The sequence below is a fragment of the Bacillus rossius genome (assembly GCF_032445375.1).
Source record: "Bacillus rossius redtenbacheri isolate Brsri chromosome 4 unlocalized genomic scaffold, Brsri_v3 Brsri_v3_scf4_1, whole genome shotgun sequence".
Lineage (NCBI taxonomy): Eukaryota > Metazoa > Arthropoda > Insecta > Phasmatodea > Bacillidae > Bacillus > Bacillus rossius.
This window is the reverse complement of record NW_026962010.1, coordinates 16,251,231-16,277,698: the sequence shown is the minus strand read 5'-3', so window position 1 is coordinate 16,277,698 and position 26,468 is coordinate 16,251,231. Positions and strand designations below refer to the sequence as shown.

The window sequence follows — 26,468 nt, the reverse complement described above, 5'->3', positions numbered from 1 at the left end:
ATGGATTTACAAAATATAACGATTCACTTACGACACTTAAGATAAGGTGTGTAGGATTTTAAGAATTCACTTGAATTAATATTTAAGAACATATTTCAGGATAACTTGTGAAGACGCTCGTACAGACGGCACCGGTTGTGATGACTCATTGTTAGGGACACCTGTATTTCGAGAATACATTTCGTGTCAAGGTATTTCACAAAATACTGTAGCTTTTCTCCTGTGGTTATTGGCTGAGAGCGGTGAGAGGTGTCGTCCCGCTCTTGACGAGGCCAATAAGAATGTGGTCACAGTACTGCTGCACCCTCACAATTTGCCTTTCCTCTTATAAAAAGCTACAGTATTTTGTGAAATACCTTGACACGAAATGTATTCGCGAAATACAGGTGTCCCTACTCATTGTTACCAGAGCAGGGGCCATCTCGTGTACACGAAGTGGCATGCGAAACCTCAACACAACTCGAAAATCAGTGAGTGTTACATTGAAATGTGTCCGCTACAAATGTTCAGGAATTATAATTTTGAAATCGAGTAAAAATTTTCCTGCAATTAGCATTAGGTATATTTTAATAGACATTGAAAGCGAATCATTAAGTAGCTTCAAAATCCAAATACCGGAATACAGATAGTCTGTAACAATACAGACCTCACCGACTAGATATGGTCCAGATTGTTAATACTAACACATTTGAAAAAAAAACTGACTAGTTAATGAATATGTTGAAATTTTGTAAACCTGTTACTTAAGATGATTGGTGATGTAATAATGTCTCTTGGAAACTACATAAGATTTTAACTGCTTTTATTTCTCCATAAATTCGCAAATCACCATGGCGGCCAATTTACGATCACGATTTAGTTCTTAAATTTTAAATTAGTTTATTTGTTGAGAGCCTGGTACAATGTATCTGACCACTAAAGCGATCCGAGCCGCGTAGTGTATACTACTGCGAGGTTGCAGAAGTAGGCTCGGGTCGGGACGAATTTCGCTGTGAAGAAACAAAGGTTTTTAATACATAGAAAATTATCCCAAAGCCGAAATTTGTACAGTAGTAGAATGAACATTTCTTAGTAACACGTCAAAAGTGTAAGTACTGCCGCAAACCTTGTGTGTCACACCGAAAACGAGTAGTTAATTCCAAAATTAAATTTTTTTGCAACGATCCACAATAATGGATATTGCAAATGCAGTTTATGGAATAGACCTCAGTATGGAACCCAAAATAATCTAGAAACATTGCCCTATCTGAGGATAGTGATAAAAAGCACAAAGTTTAACATGTTTCTATAAAATAGACCTTTTAAATCATTAAAGTTAACGAATTCACTTTCATTCAATTTTAAGGAAATATAAATACATCTTACATAAACTTAAAGAGCCCAACGTGGAAATCGCTTAAAGTAATCGTTGTTGCATATTTATTCATCTTTAAATTGGTATATTTTTTAAGTGTCTCATACAATTAGTCTGACCACTAAAGCGATCCGAGCCGCGTAGTGTATACTACTGCGAGGTTGTCGAAGTAGGTTCGGGTCGAGACGAATTTCGCTGTTAAGAAACAAAAATTTTTAATACATGGAAAATTATCCCAAAGAAAAAATTTTTTACAGTAGTAGAATGAACATTTTTTAGTAACACGTCAAAAGTTTACCGATGAAACCTTGTGATCACACCAATAAATGAGCAGTTGAGTCCTTAATGATAATTTCTACAATGATCCACAAAAATGTTTCGTAAATTTAATAACTTTAATACTTTTTTAAGTCGGTTCTCATTATGGCACCAAAGTAATATAAAATAATGTCCTACATGGTAACTGTGATAAACACCTCAAAGTTAAAACGTCCTATTATTAAATTGGTAATTTTAATCATAAAAGGTAAGAAATAAATATATTTTTTTATAGAAATTTGACTACATGTTACATAAATATGTTGAGCGTAACGTCAAAATCACTTCATAAATATTGTCTGTGTTTTTTTTTTTTAAGGTTTAAATGTGTATATTTTGAGTGTCTGGTACAATAGTCTGACCACTGATGTATTTCAAGCTGCGTAGTGTGTGGTGCAGCAGTGTTAAAGTCGCTCGTGCTGGGACGTTTTTTGCTCCAGAAAACTAAGGTTTTTAATGTATGGTAATTCCAGACTGAATTTTACTCTGAAAGAATAAAAGTTTCCTAACTGCAAGTGATTTTTGCTGCAAACGTAGATAAAAATCTTCCAGGATGCAATTTGCTTAGGTAAAAATGTTAGTATGATCGACTCTTTAATTTCTAAATTATAAATAAATAACAACAATAGAACTTCCCGGAAAGTTGTGATAAACTGACGATATTGCGCGAGTAGCAGACCCGTACGTGACTACAGAGAAAGGCTATTTTCCTTGACCGTTAGGATTTCTGGGACGAACACCCTCTCACAGCTGGGGTCATAAAATACGGTCAAACTCTTGCAAAAACATCCACCAACGCTCTTTGCCACTAGCAATTCAACGAAGTAAGCTAGGCGCAGCACTCCAATGAATTAACTTAGAAAAAAAATTACTAAATATGTAATTCTATCAATACATTTTACAACACAACTTATGTATTATTTATTTTCTGGAAAAAAATAATATTATCATCCGAATTATGTTATAAAAGTGACAAAACTCAACAAGCACATTAACGGTGTATCGTTTTCTTCAATTGTTATATAGTAAAATAATTTCATACAATTAAATATATATATATATATTTTATAATATAGGCTACATTAAAATTTTGCACAGTTCTGATCTAAAATAATATAATGTATTAGAAATAAAAAATAATTTTTAATAATAAAATTTTTGTAACAAAATACGAACACACATATATAAAATCAGAGGTCCTCTAGAATTTTGATTTACAAGTTCCAAGCAGAAATTGTTTATTGTTAATTTTATTGTATCAAAAATCATTCATATATAAAAAAATAATATGTATATCTCAATAGATGTAACATGAATACACCCTATCATATGCATTAAATATATTTTAAGTAATCCATAAATAAGACCAAGTTTATTGAGTGTCGCAGTACGCAGCGTGTTTCAAAGCCCGCCGGCCGTGAAAGATCAGTACGGCCGCAGTACACTGCAACGCTCGGGCAGCTTTAATGAGGCAACTAATTATGCTAGACTCTTTATAAATATACTATATTAAAGCTAAAAGTATAATTAAAAACATGTATTTAGACATTTTTTCGCATTGGGCTCTTCAAATCGGTGTAAATCGTATTTTTATCTGGGTGGCAAAGATAAAAAAAAAAAATATGTCGTGAATTAATCGCTTTATATCATATATACTAAAAATTTAAATTTTTTCTAACATTAATGGGTGTATTAAAGTTTCTAGATTATTTTGGTAAGTTTATGGACAGTCTAAATTAAAAACTGTATAAATGGGTAGCATTTTAATGGACTGATGTAAGTTGCTGTCACCTAGGACTTAAATGCAAATTTTCGGTGATAACGCACAAGGTCTACAGTGGTAAACTTTCGGTATGTTATTAAGCATAGTCAACTCTACCACAGTACAAAAATTCAGCTTTGGACAAATTGTTCACAGGTTGTCTTGGTTTCCTGGAGTAACACGAAAGTCTACGCGGGGTAGGGCGGCTACCTGATCCGAGAATGAAGGATAAGGCGAGATGGGAAGCGATAAGAGCTGGTTGGGTGTCCGTGTTGGAGAGAGAGATAGAGAGAGAAAGGCGATATTGTGTAAGACCTTCGAAAGATTCCCGCTAGATGGCAGGCCTCAGAGCTGCAACATTTGACAACCTCCCCTCACAGAAGCTCTCTCGCCACTAACCTGCCAAATCTCACCCGCTAGCTTATATACGTGCTGGCTGGCCATACAGTAGTAATAAACAAGCATTTATGAAACACTTAAGCTCATTTCCAACAAATTCTGACGAATGACTGTTTTTTGTCCTGCACCAATCCCCTTAAGCCTGTAAGTCTTGTTTTCAGGGGACAAACAAAATTACAAGAGCACGGAAAAAAATTAAGAAATATGTTATTCAAGCTGTAAAAGTGTTGTCTGTCAAGAAACTTGGAACTATAGTAACCAATAAAAGAATAAATATATATAGTTGTGTTTGGCTATCGCTATTACTCTTTCACACAAAATATATTACATGAACATAGTTTTAATTTAATACCAGAAAAAATAAATAGATAAGCCATTCCAAAATGTTTTATACTTTCAGTATAGTGGCCGTTTTAATGGCTTGCAAAATCAATCTGATTATGTTCTTAGTCAATGTTTGACTTGGTAACAACGTCAAAATCAAATTTGGAGACCACTCCCCATATCTGAAAAATATTCTCTACAAATGATATATCTCAGATGCTCTATTTCTCTTACATTTATTAAAAAATATGGTCTTTTAAAAGCTTTCGGTAAACAACTGGGTTTTGATGTTTCTTATACTTACTACATACAATAAATTACCAAATTATGCCTTTTTATTTATTATGAATTAACAACACTGTGAACCGTACATCTTGAATGAGCGAGAGGAAGAAACACTATCCAAACAATTTCATTTAAAACAAAATACTAAAAAAAATATCTTTTAAAAATAATGGATCACAAACATGTTAGCAATAAAAGACCACTACTGTTACACATTCTACTCGCACTTCCAATGAGAGAACAAGTCTAAAGTTCACTACGCACTTATGAGTCACTTTACATCTATTCCTTATAATTTACAATATCAACATTACGAAAATAATAATTCTTCATATTTAGACTCCAAATGCTCACACAATTTTCTTACAATTAATTATATGGTGCAATAATTCATAAATTCATAGTCATGAAATGGCAATGCTTATTTGCAAACTGATGAAACTTAAATTCTAAGGTCAAACTCGTTGCAAGATTTCATTTTTACTAATGCTAAAACACATCAATCATATCTGACACTGAAATAGTGCTATCATGAATCTTTAATAACAACCTCATTCTTTCACTCATTCACACACACACACACACACACTTCCGAAACACATACTTCATAACTGTTATTGCTTGGTAAAGAAACTGAAGGAAACATTACCAGCACTTTCATTTAAAGTAAATAAGCACAAGTCTACACATAACACACACTCAGTACATGCTTATATAACAGTTATTTACCACAACTATAAAACCAGCTGGGCAACTAATTGCACAAGAAATATTTCTGGTATGTACATATCTATGTATACTATATTCATATAAAACTCCACACTTTACAGAAATGTTAAACTTTTCATATATATGTATATATTTGTATCTGCACACATCCAGTGAAAACACAATAACTCAAAATAATACCCAACAATAATTCATGTAGCAATAATTTTACAATCGTGGCCGCTCAAAAATATTCCAGCGATAGTATTCACAATTGAAGAAACAAAATTGGCATCTTCAACAATGGTTTCAAAATTAAATTCTGTTTATGTACATGATATGAAAATATTAGAAATGTAGAACAATGTTGAGTTAACGATGTTGAGTCCAGACAACTTGGTTTCCCAGAACATGCATTGTGAACTGAAGCTTGATAACGCCTAAAACACCATTCTTGAGCATGCTGATACAAGTATCGCTGAAATAACCTTTACTGCCATTTCATAAGACAGTGACTTTCCTAAATCTAGACATAAAAACTGTCTCCAGGCAAGAGTGCCATCATGACAAGAGGCAAAGTGCAGGAATTGTGGGTTAAGGTGGTTTCAAAATCACAGTAACCTTTATTTTATTGCCATCAAACACGCAAATAACTCTGAAACACATTTCAAGCTCTTGTTTCATCATAGTTTAACTTAAAATATAAGGAGGAGCCTCATACCAATCAGACTGCTGTGATATGTCAACTGAAGTAACCTGTTTTTATTGACTACAACTGCTTTTTTCATCAATCACAATCTTGTTCACAGCCAACAAAAAATTTTGGTCTTTGAAAAACAATCCAAGATGCTACAATCCCTGGAGCAGGTACAGCACGATCATAGTGCAACTGATAGTTTTAAACTGTCTACTATTTGTCTTGAAGATAACCAACACAGTTGAATACATTCTATGCCACTGCAACAAGTGTTAGAAATGGGAATACTTCCTCAGTATCTGCACTAGGGGTGTATGAAGCTTCAGAAAGTCGAAGTCGAATGGAAGGATTTTCTTCTTCGTCTTAGGATTCGAAGGAATTTTTTCCTTAGAGTAGAATGCGTATTTAACGCCACCGTAGTTAGGGGCCATAACATCCGCTAAGGTTTTCCGCAAAGAGAACCAGTCCTGCCGGTTATTGACATTTCTCTTCACCTGCCTACTATACATACATATAGTATATATAGTCAAATTACATCGCACGGAGCATTAATAAAAGTAACACTACGCTTTGCATACAAGCACGCAGGCATTGTATAAAAAAAATGCACAGGTTTTACTACACTCTGTTCAAGATAAGGTGAGACATTTTTGGCAGGTGCTCCAGCGAACAAAGACTTGGGCACCTAGATATTGTTATATGTGCAGAATTCTGAAATTCAGGAAATTTTTTGGAATTAACAGGGTTTTTCCCCCCTGTCAGGCAGGAAAAAAAATTCCTGGAATTTTTGGAATTTTTTTAAGAATTATTCATGTTGAGGGTTTTTATTTTCCACTACATTCAGTGATGTAAATTGTGAAGAAAATAATAAAAAAAAGTTTGATCCAGTATGGTTCATTAGACATACCACATCTTACTTAATCTTTACCGGGAACAGTTAAAAATATATTACAACTGTAAGTAAACGATAAGACATTATACCTGTCTGAAAAACAGCACACAACGCTGTGCCGCCCCATGGTGTTATCTGTTTTTTTTGTTCAAAACGTGGCAAAGTAAACTTGTATTGATCTAGTAGAAAATACACAGAAAACACCCAAAAGCCCCCCCCCCCCCCCCTCTTCCCAATCCACGGATAAAATATGAAATAATTACCCTCCCTCCTTCCCAGGAAATGTTTTTATCTTCCCTGCTCTTTTATAGGTTTTCAAAAAAGCTGCAAGAAAACATTTTCTCCTTTTAATCCAAGCATGCACACACTGGACAGAGGACGGAAATATGTTAGGCTAAAGTTTCTACAGTTTTCCTACACTTTAATTAAAACAAACCAAAAAATATAATCCATAAGTGTTGGACCCAACATTAAATGAAAAAAAAAGATTTAAATTATTAGAGCTACTCAGTACATTCATGTTCAACCCACTTCCAAACGTTTTACTTTTCTGAAGAAACAGATGAAAATGAATTGCTGCTAACTACTTAACTTTACAGATATTATTTGCTTAGCATATTCTAGTTAGTCTGTATCTCCACACAAAGTTTTCCTTGCAAACTGGGCCTCAAATTTTTACATTCACATCAAAACATATGTACAAATTTGTTGTGTTTAAAAATTTAGATTTTGACTAACAGTGTGAACCTTGAACACCTAGAAGACTCAAGTTGAAGATATTCTAACCAACCAAAATACTTAATTTTACAAAGAACATTTCAGGAAATATATTGAATATACAGAAATGTTCCACTATTTTTTTTTGCAGATCCTGTTCCAGTTCCCTGGGAAAATATTTCTTTCCTACTCAAAAATTTTTCCAACTGAAAAATTAATTTCAGCATGCCATAAAACTTAACAAAATAAATAAATATTATTCAACATTAGCTAGCCTAGTGTCAATAGTAAACTCTGAAAAGCTGAATGTTTGCCGAAGAACCATTCAATAGTCTCAACTAATCGTGAACAAGAGTATAAGTTAAATAAAAAAATAAAACAAAAAAAAGTTGGATACAATAATTTTGTAATGTACTTGCTGTTGTCTTACCTTTTTCATTTTATCTCCTACACAATATCTTTAAGTTTCTCAGACCTAGCAATAGGAAAAGAACATAAATTTCTCAAAATTATTCGTCCTAACCAGAGACACTTTCCCCTCTATCTCGCACTCCATATTCCCCTTCTGAGGGTGATACAGAGCTGTTAACAAAGGCAAATCCTTGCACAGCAACTATTTTGGGCATCTTATTAAGGGTTTGCTAAAACAAGACCACAGTTGCACACTTATGTATAGAAGAGTAAGATTGATTCTATTAGGAGTACATAACTGTAAAAACTGTTTAATTCATGTAAACTGTACGTACGAAATGAGAGGGCGGGACAGCAAGATTACTTGTACATAAATTGAAGAATTTGTATGTTTATTGGGTGTTGTATATGTATACTACAGGTACATTAAATAAAAAATTTGTCCTGGAGTTTCAGAAATTTCATAATGGCCTGGTTTTAAAGAGTTTTGAAAAGATGCTTAGTCAAAGAAAATAACTGTATTTTGTTTACAGTTTCATGTCGCTACATAAGTCAATTTTGGTATTATAAAAGTAATTTTTGTTTTGTAATTTTTGCTTTTATTTACAAGCAGTGGCAATTAGTCACTGTGCTGTTTCCTACTTGTTTTTATTTAGTGTACAAAACACCTACAAAAGCACTCAAAAGTTATATATATAGATTTTTCTTAGCGTAGTAAAATATTTAAGTGATCTTTACCTTTGAATTAACCTTTGGTAAAGAATTAGACCTTCGTCTTCGACTTCGATTCAAATAAAAAAAGTCTCGCACACCCCAAAATCTGCTTTCTCGCTTCTTTCATAATCTGCTTGAGTGCCATGACTGTGAATCAATCATCGGCGTACCTTTTACACAGACACGTGATGGAATATAATATTAGATCAGACTGTATCAAGACAAAATCTGCATACATGTAAGAACATGGTATGCATAGGAAGATGTAAAAAGTGTAAAATCTACTCCAAAGACCTGAGAGTGCAATATTCAGTTTGCACTGAACCACAATAACTCCTCCACACACATGCCACAGCTTCCTGGGATATCGTAGAATGTACGCAGTGTAAGCAGCTTTACTGAATGCCAGAATTGGTCGACTGATTGAAAGCATTAACTGCAATGCAGCGAAAGAAAAATGCATATTCAATAAATTAAACACCTACCCAAATGCAAGTATATGTGACTTGATTACAGCTTTGAAACAATATGTTGGTTTCAAAAGTACCATCTAAAGAAATTTAATTTTCAATACCTAATATATGACAAAGTAATCAATGTTTATCTAGTGTAGAGTCTAATATCTGAAAGAGATGAAAACATGGCATATATAATACGTGTACCACTCAAAAGCCATAATCAAAAAAAGCACATACCTAAAAGCTGTTAAAATGGTAAGTGGAAATCATTTTGCACAAAAATAAACATGATACAAGGCTCAGTTAAAATAAGTTGCAATAGTACACGTCCCTAGCAAAAACACTTTCACTTTCACCCTTGAGACACCCAAGACATGGCACAACTTGGCAATACAAAAACATTCCATCACAAAATGTCCGTAGAGTTTTAAATAAACTTATGAAATCATTCCACATACATATGGGACCTCTGATCCAAAGCTAACTTTTGCCTAGAAGTATTGTTAATGCCCTGGAACTATGACGAAATAACTTTTTTTTTTTTTTGCAAAAACTTCAGGCGATTTTGAAAACCCAACACTCAAAACCCTCGGCTTCTAAATTCATTATATGCATGTCAACATATTTTAACTCTGCAGTTCAGACATGTAAAAATAAAGCCAAGGAAACTACAGCCACTATTTGTGTAACACAATGCTTGGATACAACTTAAAACAAACAAACCAAAAATATACGAAGAAAAAAAAAACCGTCCCTCGAACAGCAAACAACAGACGCCCCAGTGAAAATCAGTCACAGTCCCACTGCATATATCACAAAGAGTAAAGACAGCCTCGCCCCAGGCAGGCCTTCTCACTGTCATAACATGAGGTGCTTGCGGCCCTTGATCCTGTTCACCAGGTTGCATATCTTGAGGGCCGGGCCGAGCTTCAGGCCCATGTACTTCATCATCATGTCGGAGTTGAGCAGCAGGAGAGCCTTGCCGTCTATCTCCTGCCGGCACACACCACACGCCACCTCCGCCCGTCACACGCCTCTGCAGCTCACAGTCAGGCCTCTTTATTCACTTTCTGAGTCTCATTTTAAATTACTTACAGGATTAAAACATGTTTTTCACACTCCACAGGAGTCCAAGAAAATTTTATGCATAACACAGGAAAATGTAAAAGAAATAAATAAATTATAATTACAGATTATTAGCTACACATAAAAAGCATGTATGTACTATTTTGCAGAAATCAAATGAAAATTTGAATAAACTATCTTTGTTTTATACGAATAATGCAAAAGAAAAAAATAATAAAAATCTTAAATGTCAGATTGAGTATCAAATTATTAAAATTGAATTCAAAACTTTTTAATACCCACCAACCTCCAATAGAAGTAAACTACAACATTAGTTGGATGTTACTTTTAAAGAAACCATCATCACCAGCTTCAAACAAAACAAACACATTTGACCAACTCTGATCACATGTTGGTGCTGGCACAGGTTATGAAATGGTGTGCCCATGTAATATTTTAATTATAATTTATGATCAGCTTTGCAAATTTCACAGCAATTAAAGTAATAATAAGGATGAAAAATCTTGAAATTCTATAATTTTAACATTTGACTCTGTAATAAAAATTATGATCAAATGTAACATCTCATTCATAAAAACGTGAAGTACTGTGTTTTATCGCATAATTGTCGAACATTTTATACTAAAATCAAGTTTGAAAAGTAGAGGTGAGACCATTATGCGGAAAATATTTTTTTGTTAGGTAAAGTTATTCATAAAAACAAAACCCATCCATGAAAAGAAATTTAAATTCAAAATTTAAAAAGTAGAGTAAACAAAAGCATGCCAAACAATTTAAATTAACAAGTCATGCAACAAAAACCTTTCTTCAACTTTAAATACTAAATCAAAATATGTGACCTGAATGTGAGCCTGAACTAACGCGTAACTAGCGTCGTAGTACACACCACAAAAGAGTGCGGGCCATCAAATGTAGTTAACTCGGCACTCGAAAGAGAGAGCGCATTGCATGCAATCTGCGAGATATCGATATTGGACTACGTGTGCACGTTCTATATGGGATGCAACATAACCAAACATAAATGATGCTAACTAGCACTGGCTACATTTTATAAGCGGTACACCGCAGCGACGCATACGAACAAATCAAAGTTATAACGTTTAAAACGTCTTTCAAAGAACATTTACACATCAGACAACTTCGTATTTCCGTTAATTAAAAAAGTGGTAATGTCCGAATAAATATTAGATTTCTACTTTAAAATACATTGTTTTATGCAGAAAAAAATTCCTACACAAAGCAATTGGAATTCAGTTGCGGGACCAAAAACATCATGCAACACTTACTTACGTGAGAGTTTTTTTTTAAATCCAAATTTTGACGCCCTAAAATATCAGTGCGACGATTATGCACGTGCGTAAATTATGCAATAAAACACAGTAGCTATGATTTTGGAACTTGGTCGCAACAAGATTTATTGCAATATCTTTGCATGTGCAATTCCACTTCATTACATGTACCCGAGAAAACACACAGCACTGGGAGGAACTCACGTGCTTTCTGAAGAGGTCTGCGTGAACCCCCAGAGCAGGGTCCACGTACGCGATGTGTCTGATGACATCCTCGATGGACCACTCTGCGGGGTCGGCCGGCATCTTTGGTGGGGACTCAGAGTGCTCCGGGGGAGTGGTGGACGTCGCAGCCTCCAGCTCCGCTGCAACGAGCACACTCCATCACCACACATTCAATGAAACAAGTGCGACACGATACCAGATTACAAAATAATCAACACTCGCTCAAATAAAGTAACAAGTTAATTAATTCAATAAATATTTTTAAAACTACGCAGCTTTGCAAACCACTAAAATAATTAAAAATCTAAAATATGTTACAAGATTTATGTCTATGTAAAGTACTTTAATTACATAAGTTTACCTTATTACTTGAACATGAGCAGCATTTATCGTATGACACGCTGATACACACTATACCTGTATGAATAACGTGCCATTAAGTTTTTCTGTTTCCGTAATAAATAAATAAAACTCTGTAGTTCCGTAGCTATATATCCAAATCAATAATATTTAGGAAAACCAGTAATGCTTGACAGCACAATCGACTGCTTTATTCAGTGCTGTGTGCTAGCATCAAATTCCTGCCTTGCTTAACTGCCACCCCCAAAATAAACAAAAATAATTGCACTTATCCGTATTTAGAACCCAAAAATAAAGACAGAAGTCTAAGCAAAAAATATTATTACGTATGATTATTCTGCACAAATTAGGCTTTTTTTTATTTAATTGCCAAAACATACATTAGGTCACGTTTAGTGAATAGTTTCCCAAAATATTATAGGACATTTAGTAAAATTTTGTTCGTAATGACACACAAGCCTTCGTGATTATGGCGGAGATTCCAAGAATACGAAGCTCTGGAAATGTTTAGAAACTACAAAAACCTTTCTTAAGTTTTTTTTAAATATTAATCTTGCACAGATTGGCTTTCTTTTAGGTAGATTTCAAAGAAATACTACCCATTGTAGGCATTACCAAAGAGCAAATTCCAGAAGTTTTTAAATATATATTTGTGTTTCACGGCCCATAGACCCCAAAACCATTGTTAACTGAAGTGTTTTTACACACACCACAAAAAAAAAAAAAAAAAAAAAAAAAAACCCCACACAATATCACACCATACAAAAAACCACCACACCAATAACATCACACCAAAAACACCAACACCACACAACACACAGCAAAACCACACAACACACACCAACAGCACCACCCAAACAACACCACAAAACACACACCCACCACCCACACCAAAAACACCACACCGACACACCCAAAACCATACAAAAAACCACACACACAAACACAAAATAAATAACTTTTTTATGGACATGAAAACTGCTGTAATTTTTCACAAATCACTTCCAAACTAATACATACATAAAATAAAATCATGGAAAATCTTGTTTGAGTTCGTTAATGTGCAATATCAGACCAAAGGGGTAGAAATGGGGAAGTTGGAGCCACAGAGCCGTCATCCCATACAAAATAGATTGTCCCAAAACATACTATTATACACTACTCTCTGTCCCCAGTTTGCATTTTTCCTGTATATATTTAGGATAAAATTAAACCGATACTCTCCTATATGGAAATGTTCGATTGTACTTATTTTTAAAATTTACATATTATGCATTATAAGGGTGGATTGTGATCTTAGAAAGTCATGTTTTATTTTCTCTAGTGTGTAAAAATTCAAGTAAAAGGGTATTTCTTTCGTAATTTTGTATGTAGGTACTTAATTCTGGAACATTCTAAGACCTTAATGTACATTACATATTTAGGTTCTCAAATATTAAAAAATGATCTAACTTTTTCTCATTTTCAATGCAGCAAAAATATTATGAATGATTTTAACTCAAAGCATGCAGCATTGAATAGCTTAGAATGAATGTCATATTATGCCAACTAAGGTAATTATTGAATTTTTTTGACCATCAAACACTATTTTTCATTTTTTGCACTAATAATGTGATCGTATAAAAATTTGCTTTGCAAAAAGGTTTAATAAAATATTACGATGGTTTAAAATAAATTTGAACGAGTTTCATGCTAAGAGAGTTTTGAGTTTTTTTTTATTTTAACCCCTGTTTTTATGGTAATAATTAATTTCATCAAAAATTGTTTCCGTCAAAAGAATTAGATAAAGTTTAGGATTTATTTAATAAATTATAATGTATTTGATAGTATATATATTTTAAAAAGTAATGATTTTCTTTTTACTTCAAACCTTGTTATTTCCACCTGTTGCATTAATAATTGGCTGGGTAAAAATTTAGTTTAACAAGAGTTTTAGAAAGCATTTAGAAAGTTAAACATAAATACGTGGATTCAATAGTATACATGGTAGGGAAGTTTTATTTATAAACTTATTCCATCCCCAGTATTTTCAATTCTTGCAATACTGGTTTGTATTAATTAAAAATTGTTTCGCGGGCTGTGAGTTCGTTGCCATCGAACGTGTCTGGCATGTGCTCCGTGATCTGTTTGTTTACAGTGTTGCTCTCATTAATAATAACGTGAAGTATTAACAATTAACTCTTCGTTAATTGGTCAACCTAATTTCCTGGGGGTTTAAACAACCCCTAGATAATGATAATACTTTAGAACCAGTATGAGATGTTAATTTAAACATGTTTAGGTCACAGTCTAAAAAAAAAACCCTCTAAAGCTGCAGAAATTTATGAACATTCTTTCTTCGTGGGAAGTTCTCAAGCCTAAAGCCTCAAGTATGGAAGAATTAATAAATGCAGTGAAATTGTTTTGTGTAAATTTGACGAACTGAAGAGTGAAAATTTGGACACAGCCGTGCGTCCACTGACCTACTTCTGACACAGCGTAAATTGCGCGACGTTACGCAGTCTAACAACAACTACTACCAATTTACCGACCAAAAATGTTTCACCACAGTGCAACACGTGCGTAAGTCACGCTTGAATGGAAACGCAGACGACAAACGTGAACGTGACACTAGAAAGGAAAAATACTACAATGAAAGTTGGAATAAGAAACACAGTCACTCTTAAAACGATATCAAAACCTATCCCTGTGCTTCCAGCTTTATTATTATCAGCTGTATGAATGCATTCAAATCCATGGGGTTATTACCTACATTTGCAGTGACCAGAACAGATGGTGTAATTAACGGTGTATATGCCAGAACACCCATCTGTCGCTCCACAGGCGTAATACTTGGTAATTCCCTATGGCTGACTCTCAGTCATATGTTCTATACTACTGGGCTCATCCGACCTGTCACTACACTGCAGTGTGTTCTCTTTCCCCCTCTTGAAACATAATGTTTGATTTGTCCCGCAAGAAATATGGTGACTGATCTCCCTTACTCATTATTATTTATGCTAAAACACTAATGTATCAGAAACACTACAAACTTCTCTTTCCGGGCCCCTCGTTTGTTGCGCCACTAGAGAATTTTTCTATCTCTCATATATGTATAGTCATGTACAACTCACACATCCACCCATACATTCATGTACCTTGGTTAATTTTATGAACCAATGAGTAACCATTATTTACTGTGTCACTTGTGTGAAATTTAAAGTAGATAGCTTGCTAGAAACAATAGGAAACATGTATACTTGGTTGCTATAATTTATTTTAAAGACATTAAATACATTTGATATAGTGAAACTTTAAATCAGATTAATATGATAAGAAACCATAACAGTGCATTCTTGATGTACTAATTAGTGAACAGAAAGAATACTAGCAGTTTTCATGCAACAGTGTTGCCATATACATGTACCAAAGTATGAGGTACTTATATAACCTAAGATTCATTATAGATGAATGTATATGGACATGTGCATATCACAGTCATAAAAAATAGACGAAAAATATAATTTCCTAATGTAGGAAATACAATAAACCCCAATTGTAAATGTGGTATGTATGTAAATAAGGTAAACTATCTAAATATTGTTATAATGTGTTGTGTGTAATTTTGAGTAGTGATAAGTTTATTAGTTAAAATTCAAATGCCAATGCATAATGCATAATGCATAATGTCCGCAGTAATTTGGCTACATTTATGACAAAAAAATGGGGTGCGGACATTATGAGGTAAAGTCAGAAAAAAAAATTTTTCCTCAAAATTTTACATGTTTCGTGTAGAGTAAAAAAATTGTTTTCTCATAATTAGTTTACTAGTACCCTGATTTTACGTATGCTCACGGTTCTGCGAATTGCGTTAGTAAAATCGCTGCTTCGTAAAATTGGCACCCTTCCCTCGGCCCAGTTGAAAAATATTAACGGCGGCACATTACTTCGCAGAGCGCTGGTGACTGGCGACCCTCCGCAGCGGACGTGAGAAATGTGACAGGTGTCGAGATAATTGGGTGCCGGTGATTAGTGGAAGATGCCACTCATTTTTTTTTCTTCTCTCACTCGCGTGTGCGCTCTTACATCCAGTGACCTTTCCCTTTCCCTCTCCCAACGAATCGTGGTGAGAGTATTGAGAAGGTGAAACCTTACGCATGTACCCCCACCACTTCTCCGCTACCTCCCCTACTTTGTGACGTAGTGTGAGTTGATGTGTACTGGCTTTTGCTATATATAGCCCATCCCCTTGCAACTCGCGTGACATGGCAGGCAGCTGCGCAGTGGAGTGCGAGTTTCTGAGTCCGGACGGTTTCACCACGCCACAAACCCTCTCAGCGACCACTTCGGAGAAATGAACAACTCAAGGTCAAAGCATTGTTAACAGCGTCGGTAAATTTCCATCCCGTTACTGTGCCTTTCAGGGGTGGCCAAGGTTACTTTGTCTGGTGCGGACTTTATGCGGATTTAAAAAAATTCCATTTCAAGTATTTAAAATGAAATGTGCGGACATTATGCGATTAAATACGGTGACCTACCTGGGACGGACTTGCGGGGCTGCTTGGCCGTGGGGGCGGTGCCCACGCTGCTGGGGCTGGGGCCCATCCTGCTGCTGGCGTCCGAGCTCTCCGACCAGCGTCGCTTCAAGCTGGCCTCCCCGACCGGAGTCTCGCACTCTGCCCGGAAGCAACACCTCTCCACACCCGCACTTACTAACACCACACAACTGTCTTTTATACTCTTGTGCATGTGCCCAGTAACTATAACTATATACGTATATATTTTTTCATACAGAAATGCTTTACAAAAATCTGAAAATCGGATAATAAATCTTGTGTCAAACGTACAACACGATAGTTTATCTGAAACTGTTAAGGCTGTTCAAGTGGTCAGATTACATCATCACAGCACTGTGTAAGACTCAAAAGTCACGCCGCTGGGGGCTGAGTGTGTAATGCTTGTCTCCTGGGCAGCGGAAGGGTAACAAGCGGAAGATAATTGAACGTGTCTCTCCTAGCGAAGGAACAGCTCTCGCGGAACTTGTGGTCACCTCACCTGGTGTCATGTCAGCAAGGACTACAGTACTTTTACATGTGTTGCATGGCACACAGATAATGCTGTACTTTCACAGTGAGTTATCTGGCTGCCATTAAATATCCTTCCAGATTCTCATGCAGAATTCTAGTGCGCTGTGCACTAAACATGCATAAAAATAACGGGAATCCTTTTTTTAACGTGACGTCTAATAAATCGATGAACGCTGGCTGCATGTACGAAAATTGTTCCACTACGGATGTCCCACTACCACTACATGCGTGGCATCTCTCTGGTATGTTGCGGACGGTACAGAGAACTCGGCCGGCATGTGGCGGCGTACTGGTTCGAGGTTATTGTTGTGCACCGCGCCACGGGAGTATATTCGCAAGGAAATGGCGTTCTTACAAGTATGTATTATTTTAATTACTAGTGTAAATCAGTATATTTAAACAGTGTTGTATGAGTATTGTTTTAGCTGTGTAACTAAATATTTATTGCTGGTATGATACTTTTCACGCTTTAGTTTGACATTGGTAATTATTCGTCATGAGTTATTATTTGATCAACTAAATCACACACCGTAATATAGTGATGAGCCCACGAGCGTGTAAATATTTCGAGTCCAACAGAGAATATGCTAGTTAAAAGAAATTCAAACAAATATCGTGCGTGGAATATTATTAATTTATAACATCTGAAACAATTGTTTCTAATATGGCCTCATGGCTGTGCGGTTAGCATAGCTGACTACCAATCCAAAGGTTGTCGATTCAAATTCCGGCTGCTGCTAATTTTTTTTTGTGCTTGTAAAAATAAATACGGCGCACACAACATTTCAAAAGTAATAAATATATTTGAATTAATGAATGCAAATAAAAGTAAATTTATTAATTAAATTGTACATTTTTTAACTCCTTTTTTGTATCCATACAAAATAGTGATAATTCAATAAAAATGATTCAATTTTATTCATAAAAGTATGCAGAGGTAGATTTTATCATAAAAAAGATAGAAAAATTAAAAAAAATTTTTTCCTCAAAGAATATATTCTTTGTAATGCCTAAATGGTTTGGTTGCAAACACCTATTACGGCTCAGTCCCAGGCCGAATATATTTCATTTTCTTCTGGATCAATCATTTCATCAATGTTTTGTTATGACGTCACGTTAAACTATCGTCCGTAAACCTACTTTACAGACAACCAATTTTTTTTTTTTGTCTGCAATTAGAACTAAAATAAATTAATACACATAAAGAGAACAGACAGAGTGTGAAAACATATTTATATCCCTCCTTTTTTTGGCATTAGTTATATCATTTCACGTAGAGGCAATGTTTTCAAATGACAGTGGCTTATCCAAAAAAGGAAATAGTAAGCTAAAGGAAATCATGAGCTAAACACTTAAAAAGTTTGCAAAGTAGGGCTGCGACGTTTATGTGAAAAAACATTTTTTTGTTAGGTAAAGTTATTCATTAAAACAAAACCTATTCATGGAAAGTACGTTTATTTAAAAAGTAGAGTATACAAAAGCACACCAAACAATTTAAATTAATAAGCCATGCAAAAACATTTTGTTCAACTTTAAATAGAAAAACAAAAACTGTGACACAAATGTGAGACGGAATGCATAATTATCGTCGTAGTGCACATCACGAAAGAGCGCGGGCTATCAAATGTAGTTAACTCGGCACGCGACAGAGCGCACGCGTTGCATGCAATTGGCGAGATATCGATAATCGACTACATGTGCGCACTCTATACGGGAAGCAACATAACTAAACATGAATGATGCTAACTAGAGCTGGCTACATTTTTATAAGTGGTACACTGCGGTGATGCAGACGAACAGAAAAAGTTATAACGTTTAAAAACGTCTTTGAAAGAAAATTTACACATCAGACAACTTCGTATTTACGTAAATTAAATAATAGGTAATTTACAAATAACTATTTGATTTCTACTATAAAATACATTGTTTTACATGAAAAATATATCTACACAAAGCGCTTGGAATCTAATAGCCGGACCAAAAACATACTGCTACGTTTACGCGAGAGGTTATTTTATCAAAATTTTGACGCCTAAAATATTGGTGCGACGATTATGCGATAAAAGAGGATATATGTACTTTCTAACCACACGCAAGATATCTGTTGTAATTAAACCAACAGCAGGTTAATCAACATCGGAGCCTGAACAAACTCTTGCTATGCAGTGTTGTTAATAAGCTGCACAATATGCTTTTAAACACACAATTTAAGAGAAATTCTGCGTGGATTATTGGGTGAATATGGTAATATGGAGACACAATTTTGAAAATGATGCAGACATTTTATAAAAAATGGACATTGAAGAAACCATTACAATGCTGAAACAAGCTTATCTCAAAAAATTCCTGACCCATCAAAAAAATCGAGGTTTTCTCTTTTGTATTACAAATTCCCTAAATTTCCCCGGTTTTCCCAGTCTGCGGTCACCCTATGTAAAAAGAGGATACACACACACACATGATTTGTTGATTAAGTTAAAAATGATGTAGGGCTGCATTAGTGGTAGCAAATCATGCAGTTCATAAGAAGCAGACAATTATAAAAAAACTTGGCAATTTATTTAAAAGAATATGTAGAGCCAGTGTTATTTTGTCCACAGGTCTATTCTTACTTGAAATGATCATCCCTTTCTCCTAATAACAAGAGGACAAAAAAAAAGTTTAGGTCCTCTGTACAAAAACTTCTATGACACTTCCTGCCCTCCACATTATAGACTAGCACTGGGCCAGTAGGAATGGTAGGGAGATTAAAAGATGTACTACCCATTACTTTCACGCATGCATATAGTAGTTTCTATTCATTGGTGACTTGAAGGGAAGTGACATGTTTTTTTACAAAACCCTTCGTTGACTTTAACCAGAATTTAGATTTCGCAAAGAATAGCTCAGCAGTCAGGCAGATCTCCTCATTCAAACATGAGTCACAGAGCGTACTTTGACAATGGGAATTAAGAAGCTTACTTAGCAAGTGAGAGACCAACACATCACTAATATGAATAAAGTATTTTACTGTTACAACTGGGATTAACATTTATAGCCTTGTTTTGAGTTTAAGTAAAGATACAGTAAAACTCTCTTAAAAAAACTGACTTAAGAAAATTTCTTATTTTCTAAATTTAAATTTCTATGTACCTCAAGAAACCTCTCAACAGGAATTAGCTGACCCAACACAATTGTTAACAAAGGGAGTGCTACCTTTCTTGACTGCTGGTGTGACCAGGTGCTTGCTGCACTTGGGGCATCCCTCGGACAGCAGCTGCGACGTGTAGATGTTCTCGCAGCACATCATCTCGTCGAACAAGATTTCCAGCAAGTCCCACAGGTCTGACAACTTCTCGAATGGAGGAAGCTCTGTGCTCTCTGTCTTGTGGTCAAATGATGCTGCGAACAATTATGAAATTTTTTTAGCTTAATGGCAGTACAGTTATAGTTATAGGAGGAAACTTCATAAGTTGAAATAACTCTGTAAAAAACTATGATGTTCAAAAGTGAGTAAAATACTGGAAGCGTGAAATTTTTTGTTTGCTTTAAATTACTGCCTCATAGACAAAAAGGCTGAAGAACAGACAAAGAAACATAAATACACAAATACACAGAAAACATAACAAAAATCAGCAGATGTCAAATGTTAAATTTTAGACAACAAAAGGATTATGTAGAAGGAATTAGAACAATGTTTGAGCACAGACAAACACATTAGCAAAAAAAAAAAAAGAACTGAGTACACACAAAACAATAACCGTGGACAACACAGTGACAGACAGAGGAACCAAACGATGATATTAAACAGATAATTTGGAAAATACAGTGACATTACAGCAATGCTCATGTTGAACTCAGTGATGAAATTGAACAGTATTCTGACAAAATGACGGCGACATCACAAACGACACAGTGGTCTTCCTAAGAGAAGACAGTTGCTGTATTTCGGGAACCCAGATCTGTTCCCATCATCAGGCTGGTACACACACCGGTGATGACGACCTGGCCCTGGCCGCGCCTCAGCAGGCTGAAGACGTGCTTCTGGTCGAGCGCGGCGTCCACAAGTCCCTGGACACAGTCCCGGGCCAGCCTGTGGACCGACTTGCCGCTGAACATCATCGGCAGCGCGGAGACCTTGCGCGGGTCCAGGTACGGCCCGCACTTGCAGCTGTGGTTCACGAACACGGCATCTGAAACCACGGCCAGGTTAGTTACCCTTTCGTTCAACACTCGCCCATCAGAGTAATGATCTAATTCTTGTCAGCAAAACAGAGTGCTAATCACATACATTTCTCCCATAAAAATATATGTTAATTAAATTAATAGGTCTGTGTGGTTAAGGTATTTATATACCAATTTGATTCCGATACAATTTTACGTCAAGTACCTCGGTTCGGTTCCGGTTTCTGTTCTTATAAAAGCAATTATAATAAAAACAACAATCATTGTTGTGCTTATTGTTATTATCATTTATATTATTATTATTCCTTAATGCTAAACTAAAAATATTAATAATATTTGCTGGGCCAATACATAAAAATATATGTTAATTAAATTAATAGGTCTGTGTGGTTAAGGTATTTATATACCAATTTGATTCCGATACAATTTTACGTCAAGTACCTCGGTTCGGTTCCGGTTTCTGTTCTTATAAAAGCAATTATAATAAAAACAACAATCATTGTTGTGCTTATTGTTATTATCATTTATATTATTATTATTCCTTAATGCTAAACTAAAAATATTAATAATATTTGCTGGGCCAATACTTGGTTATTGAAAACGATTCAACAACACAGGAAACAGGTTTGCTGTAGCCCAAATTTTTATGTTTCAATTCAAATATTTTTAAATTAACTTTAAACCATGAAATAGGTCAATCACTGCTGGCGTTCAGATCCTGACAGTAAAAATACAGTCTATTTCCTCATTCAGCAATATTGTCACTCATTTATATATTTCATTGCAATTTTAATGTAATTTCTTCTTAAGATTTACAGTTTTAAAGTGCTTTGTTTTATTACACATGTTTCACTTGCATGCCCTATTTGTTTCAACAGTGTTTATGCCATATTTCTTTATGTCACATATTAAAATTTTGTCATTGTTAAAGCAGAGATGATTTCAGTAAAAAAAAAAAATTGGTCTTAAAGTATAATTCTAATATTTATTCGGACATTACCACTTACTTAATTAATTAACAGAAATACGAAGTTGTCTGATGTGTACATTTTCTTTTAAAGACGTTTTTAAACGTCATAAACTCTATCTGTTCGTCTGCAACACCGCGGTGTACCACTTATAAAAATGTAGCCAGTGCTAGTTGGCATCATTCATGTTTGGTTATGTTGCTTCCCGTATAGAGCGCGCACATGTAGTTGAATATCAATACTGATATCTCGTCAATTGCATGCAATGTGCGCTCTCTGTCGAGATCTGAGTTAACTACATATGTTGGCCCGCACTCTTTCGTAGTGTGTACTACCATGATAGTTATGTGATAGCTCAGTCTCGCATTCACATTTTGTTTTTTCTATTTAAAGTTGAAGAAAGGTTTTGGTTGTATGACTTATTAATTTAAATTGTTCGGCATGCTTTTATATACTCCACTTTTTAAATAAACATACTTTCCATGAATGGGTTTTGTTTTTATGAATAACTTTACCTAACAAAAAAATTTTTTTTTTTTCGCATAAACGTCGCACCCCTACTTTTTGAACTTGGTTTTAGTATAAAATGTGTGACGATTATGCGATAAAACACGGTATTTTGTTTGCTTCTCTTTTTTTTAAAACACACTTTGAACAAAGCCACAAAGCCACACAACTGGTTAAAGGCTTTAATTGTTTCAGTGTCAGTATTGCAGGACCCCACTGTTCATACTCATCCCATTTTACGGCATCTCATTACCTGAATGTATTAAAGAAAAATAAAAATAATGTTTAATAGCCTACTAATAGACCATAAATATTCAAGCCTTGCCCAAAATAAATGACATAAAAACCACAAAAAGTTTAAATTTATTTTTGATTAAATCTTATTTGTTTACAAGGTTAAATAAACATGTACAAAAATCTGATGTGAAAAAAGTTTTCAAATGAGAATTTACATATCAAACAAATACTCTAATTTTGTGTTTAATTTTAATCTCAATTTTAGATTTTAAGAAAAAAAATTTTGTATCAATTAAAACAAACTGACAGCAAAAACTATGACACAAATGCGACACAGAACTAATATAACGTATCGATAACTATCGTTGTAGTACACACTAACCAAGAAAGAGTATGGGCCTTTAAAAATTAGTTCACTTGGCAAGAGACAGAGTCCGCGTGCTGAATGCAATCAGTGAGCTATTGATATTGATACTCAACTACGTGTGCACACTCTATACAATCATCAACCTAACCAATCATGATGCAAACTAGCCCTCTTGTGGGGAAGGAACAGATAATTGAAAACGTGCCTGAAAGAAAATTTTCACTTTGGACAGTTTCGTATTCCTGTTATTAAATAAGTAAACTGTAATTTCCTACCGACTAATGGATTTCAACTTTAAATATATATATATATATATATAAAACTAAACAAATATAATTATATATATACACACACACACATACACACACGTGTGAAAAAAAAATGTTTATGGACAACTTAAATGTCAGGAATAATAATGTACATTGTAAATCTTATGGAGAAAATGGTGGGATTGAAACATTTTATCATAGTTGATGGGAAATTGTATTGTGTGCAAAAGTCTTAAATGAGTTTTATGTAAATAAAAGCCAGGTGTTTAGGTAGAAAAATGAGACATGAATAGCAGGAAGAAAGTAATTTTTGCTGCATAGTTTTGAGTAAAAGTATTGCATTGTATTTAATGACATGTAAATGGGACCTACAGAAAATTTCATTAATTGCAAGAAATGTAAATACTAAGAACTCAAATATGGAGTTTCACTTTAATGCTTTCTACTATCAGACCTTAAATATACACAAAACTAGTTTTGGGCTACAATGGAACTTCAAATTACATATTATCTGGTATTTTGTATTATAGAAATGAACTAACACGAGTAATTTGGATTAACTGATATTGTATTAATAAGGTTTCACTGTATGTACCAGCGAAACAACAGATAAGTTAAAGGTCTAACTCTCTATTCTATAGTTCTACACATTCTGGTATCGGCACCATCAAGCCGCTCATGTTCAGAAATTTTATTTGGTGGATTCCGTTCTTTTACCTAGACAGCCAGATTGTATTCGGCGCTACCGGTGCATTTGGTTCACTCAAGAGTTTATCATTATTGTCAGTTTTCATTTCAGAACATTGTTTCTTGTTTTATGGAGACTTACATTTAGCATTTCATGAGTACATTTCCATAATTTTTTTTCCTTCTATAGATCAACTTATTTCACTGTGTTTTGAATACAATTCTACTGTATATTATTTTTCTTTGGTATTCCCGTAAACACTATACTGAGGTTTTGTATTTCTTAATGGTACTCAAAACATTTACACTACAGGTATTCAGTGGAAACAGCAACAATGTTGATTTCCATGAGGCTCTAATTTATAATGTGAGAACAACTGAATATGTGTGGGAAAAAAAAAGAAAAAAGAAGCAAATATCTAATGCACTTTGACCAAAAATATAAAAGTAAACACCCTGAATAACATAACCCCAATGAGAATTTACAGAATCATGGCATCGAAGAATTTACCCAACCCATGCCAACTCCTACCACAAATAGAAGTGTCGCCTGTACACCAAACTGCATGAAATAAGGGTTTTACTGTATTTTAAATGCCAGAATACCCAGGGGGTGGCCACGAACGCATAATATGGTAAGTGTGTGAAGCTGTTACTTTTCCTTCAGTTCGTTGTTGCACCATATCGGTTGGACGCCAAAAACATTGGAGTGTGCGCAGTGTAGAAACCGTTTTAAATGATTTTATTTATGAAAGTGACCGTTTTTAACGACAGTGATTCTAATTCATACTTACCTTCCTATCATTAGAGATACGGAAATTTCGCGCATTCATTTAGTCGCAAGCTAGAACGCAAACCTTCACACTCTCGCACTGTGTTCGTGATTGGACAGCAGTAGTTGGGACACGCCCCTCTACGACCGTGAGCCAACGATCCCCGGCTAGGAGAGAAGTAAGCGAATCAGCTAGTGCCAATTAACAAGTATAAAACTGTTCTCGCTAAGAAATCAACCGATGGATAAGCAGACATCGGTTCAACACACCTATGACTTTGAATTCTACCCCGAGGCCAGAGGAATTCGCGAAATTTCCGGGTCTCTACCTATCATCATTCTCGCGATGTCACGGGGGGAACACAACGGGCACTCACACTCGTCGGCAGGTTTCTGCTCGCTGGAGGTGACGGGCTCCACGGTGGTGCTGGTGGCCGTCATGGCGGGCACGCAGGAGGGCGACACGGCGCCGGGCGCGGGGGACAGCTGCTGGGCCGTCTCCGGGGCCACGGGGGGAGCCACGTTGCACACCCGCGCCTTGAACCGGCTCGAGCCATAGGCAGCTGCAAGCACGCGCCCCCCGTCCGCACTCTCGCGACCAACATCATGACGGAGTGTGAACACAGACAAGCCATCGGATGAGGAGTTGTTGCTAGTTGTATGTTCCAGTACATAAATAAGTATTAATGCATCACATCAAAATATAATACAATGTGTCTGAAATCCATTAATTATAAAAAAATAATTAATAAGAGATGTATTAACAACTTGAATGGAAGTAAGTAAAATTAGGTAGAGCATGAGTATATATGGTTTTTATATGAAAAATGAATTAATTTTTTTTATCTGCACAGTGGTCAGAGCAGGATTGAAATGGCAAAATTGACATTACTCATCCACATTTATATTCACAGTGCGATACGTATCCTCAAAGGTGAACCACACTTTAAAATAAATTTAAAATTCTAGATGCCACAATAATAATAATAATTTTTAATATATATCAAATTACTTTCAGATCCTGGGAAATTTCACTACACATAATGGCACTACCAGCTGTTTACCTCACCAAACTTCAATGAAGAATTTTTATAAACTTTAACATACCAACATGTCAACATGATAATTTTACATAGTTTTAGTACAGACTTTGAAAAAGCCAAAAAATATACAACAACAACAATAAAATAACTCATTTTGAGAATGTCATTATAATTGTTTTTATGTCTTGTCTTTTACAAAAACCTGTACTATTGTAATCATACATAATTATGTACCTCAGAATGTTTAAGCATGTAAATATTAATTAGTGTGTGTTCATTTTAGTGTATAGTGTTGGAGACGTGTGATTTTTAACCTTCCCATGCTGCTAACCAACAGCAGCAGAAGTTTTCAAGTTGGCTGCCAGCCAAGGTGGGCAGCCCTGTGGCTT

The 26,468-nt window shown here is 35.1% G+C and overlaps 1 protein-coding gene across 3 annotated transcripts in view; it reads right to left on the bottom strand.

The window, feature by feature from the left end:
- Positions 1-3,381: 3,381 nt before the first annotated feature.
- LOC134541658 (polycomb protein Scm) overlaps positions 3,382-26,468 on the bottom strand; it is a 77,590-nt gene continuing 54,503 nt past the window's right edge. For all 3 annotated transcript variants that reach the window (XM_063385257.1, XM_063385258.1, XM_063385259.1), the window contains exons 9-14: positions 25,414-25,599; positions 21,037-21,237; positions 20,261-20,446; positions 16,517-16,654; positions 11,619-11,779; positions 3,382-10,032 (exon numbers count right to left, since the gene is read on the bottom strand). In XM_063385257.1, the coding sequence (XP_063241327.1) occupies positions 9,898-10,032; positions 11,619-11,779; positions 16,517-16,654; positions 20,261-20,446; positions 21,037-21,237; positions 25,414-25,599 (1,007 nt within the window). In that variant the 3' untranslated portion in view covers positions 3,382-9,897. The remainder of the gene's footprint in view (positions 10,033-11,618; positions 11,780-16,516; positions 16,655-20,260; positions 20,447-21,036; positions 21,238-25,413; positions 25,600-26,468) is intronic.